General features: G+C 44.1%; 1 protein-coding gene across 1 annotated transcript; it reads right to left on the bottom strand.

Annotated features, from left to right (window-relative positions):
- Window positions 1–563: 563 nt before the first annotated feature.
- LOC120848319 lies at window positions 564–2,151 on the bottom strand. Its single transcript, XM_042288161.1, has 2 exons — window positions 2,038–2,151; window positions 564–905 (listed from the first exon to the last, which is right to left on the bottom strand). Exons 1-2 carry the CDS (start codon window positions 2,149–2,151, stop codon window positions 564–566), a joined length of 456 nt encoding a protein of 151 aa, XP_042144095.1.
- Between the last annotated feature and the right edge of the window lie 584 nt (window positions 2,152–2,735).

The raw sequence follows: 2,735 nt of genomic DNA on the forward strand, positions 1-2,735 counted from the left end.
TGTGATACTTACAGGAAGCATGGAACAAGTACCGAACTGTCTGCCTTTGGTGAGTCAAGTACTTTTTCGTATTGTGATGGGTAGAGAAACGCATGCCTAACATAGCAGTAAATATCATGCCGGTCACTCTATCTACCAATCGACTGGTACAGAAACGGGAGGGCCAAATATCACGCGGGATGTTCCGTGTGCCATTTGGCAAGGTCATTTTTCTAGAAGTTTACATCAAACCAAATTGCCTTGAGTGAAACTGTGTGGACTTACTTGATCCTTACTAAAAATTCTCAGTAAGAGTATTAAAAGTATTCAAATCGCGATCATCATTTGACGGTAGACCGTTCGTAAGTAGTAGTTTATGCACTCAGCTGCTTGCCTCAATGCGCCGCATGTGCTGTCATTCTTAAGAACAGACCCTCGACCCACAATCGCTCCATAAATGCAACACTCAGTCTTGTCCTAGGACAGAACGGCACACAATCACAACAAAATACAATTTCCAAGACGTTCAGAGGGACTGCACAGTGCCCATAGCCATTTTATGCAACAATACCAGAGTGTGGCAATTACACGAGTTCTGGAGCGATGTGTTTCGCCCAGAACTGTCGCGTCTTGCTGCGGATCGGATCAAAGAAAACTTTGCCAGAAGCAACTTCCTGCACATGAACGTCGCTCGGCCCCCCGACAACAAAATGGGCCACACTCTTGCGGCCCACATGCAGCTGGGTCTGCACCTGAGTGAAGTACTTATGAAAGGTAGGGAGCTCGATGTTGTCATTGCGGCAGTCCAACCTTGTGATCGGCGTGCCTGGCTCCTTAAGGTCCGCTGGACACTTCACCTCCAGGATGCCCACACAAAGGCAAGAGCAGCTCCAGATCCCATCTGGTGAGGCACCAATGAAGAAGTCCTGCGAAAATTGCGCCACTTGAGCGAATGCTCAAAAAGCTATTTACATCAAGTTCCTTTTTAACTGAACGTACCGCATCTTTTTTTGTAAATGGCACTCACCTGTTCTCAAAGAGCTGTGGCTTTGCATGCCTGATTTGGGAAGGTATGGACCAACACACTGTCTACGAACAAGAAAGCATATGCTTACAACAGGTGTGGACACTGTGTGGCCGTGTTATGAGCAGCCCACAGTTGTGGCTTGCCATAACAGGTGCGCATTGATGGATATGTAAAGTTTTGCACTGATCAAAACCAGGTACAAACGCAACAGTTTTTAGGAAGGCATTTTTTTTCTGATTATCTTTGTTGCAACTGTCATTAAAGGAATAAATACAGTTTTAAGCAGCACTTTACTATTTTGAGCTGTCTAAGCATGCTGTTTTATTTAGTGCTGTTTTTGAACATCATACTGCACCTTCATAGAAGGCAACATAACTAATGCGAGCATAATGCGCGCCTTATAGGACAACTGAACATCAATTTCATTGTTGAGAAAACAATGGAGTCCTACGTCGCATCATCCCAAAAGCCTACACGTGCAATATTACGACATAATTCTGCCTAAATGTTTATTAAACCGGCCAACTAAGTCCGAGCGGCTCCAGTCATCAAATCTTCGTAATCTAGTGGGCGCTGCGCGGAACAGTGCAGTCGACGCCACTGTGTGGACAAGCCCACCCTGCGGGAAACGTCATAAATGTGACGAATGTTTTTTGTAGTTTCCTACTTTGTGAGACGCGGTGCCCCAATGCAAGATAAATAAAGGGTGTGGAGGGTTGATGACGTAGCCGATGCAGCTCTCCTTACCACTTGATATCCTGTAATGTGATGAGCGGGACCGATGTTGCCTCGCAGCGGGAAAGGTTTCGGTTTCGCTTTGTGATTTTCGTTTCAACAAGGTTTTCAAGAAAACTATTTAGCGTTTCGGAAAACGAATCACATAAAACCGTCTATTAGTAGTTCTGACTTGGTAATCACTTGTAACCACAAAATTTGTGGAATTGACCGGAATCGCCCTCTAAAACATTTTGTAATGTTTTTGAAGCTCTTCAGTGGTACATTGAGAAATGACCGAGAAGTGGGGCACTTACCTGAGTATCAATGACAAAACCGATGTCCTGTAGCTTGAAATTTTTGTGGTTCCTCTCCATGAACAGCCTGTACTCCTGCTTGGCGTTTTGCTCGTTGTCCCTGCCCCACCGCATCCCCTCGGTGCAGATGTCCGGTCTTCTTTTGAGGACACAGTCCACGAGGGTTCTGGGGTTTTGTTGATGGCTGGAGCGTTCTTATCTTAAATAACAATCACAGTTTATTAAATTAGATCTTTTTTGAACGAGCAACAAAATAAGCACTAGAACAGAGCATTGGTAAAAATAGTGTTGTAAAGGCAGGCATTGCAAACTTAGCTGAGTTCTGAGTGAGCATGACAGGTGTCACTGTGGCATTCTTTGGACATAATGTATGATGTAGGGCTGGAAATCATCAGGTAGGATTGAAAAGTATCAGGCCTCAAGCAAGGGTGTTTCTAGGTGTTTAAAAACCAAACTGTACCTAGAAGTCCCTTGGACAAGGCTTCAAAGGTGTATGGCAGTTTGTCACTGGACAAGAAGGCACCACAATGCGAAAAAAATGTCACCGAGGTTTGTTTCGTATTACAGTATAAAAAGAATTATTCCCTTCTTTGCTTTAAAAGCGATTGGTTACTTTGTTATTCTTCATAGAAAGTGTTTCATAATACTACCGTGCAAAGACTAATGGAGCAGCAATCTGTTTATATTGGCCTAGTGTT

The sequence above is a fragment of the Ixodes scapularis genome, unplaced genomic scaffold, assembly GCF_016920785.2.
Source record: "Ixodes scapularis isolate PalLabHiFi unplaced genomic scaffold, ASM1692078v2 ptg001212l_1___fragment_1__unscaffolded, whole genome shotgun sequence".
Lineage (NCBI taxonomy): Eukaryota > Metazoa > Arthropoda > Arachnida > Ixodida > Ixodidae > Ixodes > Ixodes scapularis.

Coding starts and splice junctions, on each gene's coding strand:
- LOC120848319 (XM_042288161.1), bottom strand. CDS start 2,151: ATGCGGTGGGGCAGGGACAACGAGCAAAACGCCAAGCAGGAGTACAGG. Junction 906..2,037: donor GTTTTGTCATTGATACTCAG/GTAAGTGCCCCA, acceptor CAATTTTCGCAG/GACTTCTTCATTGGTGCCTC.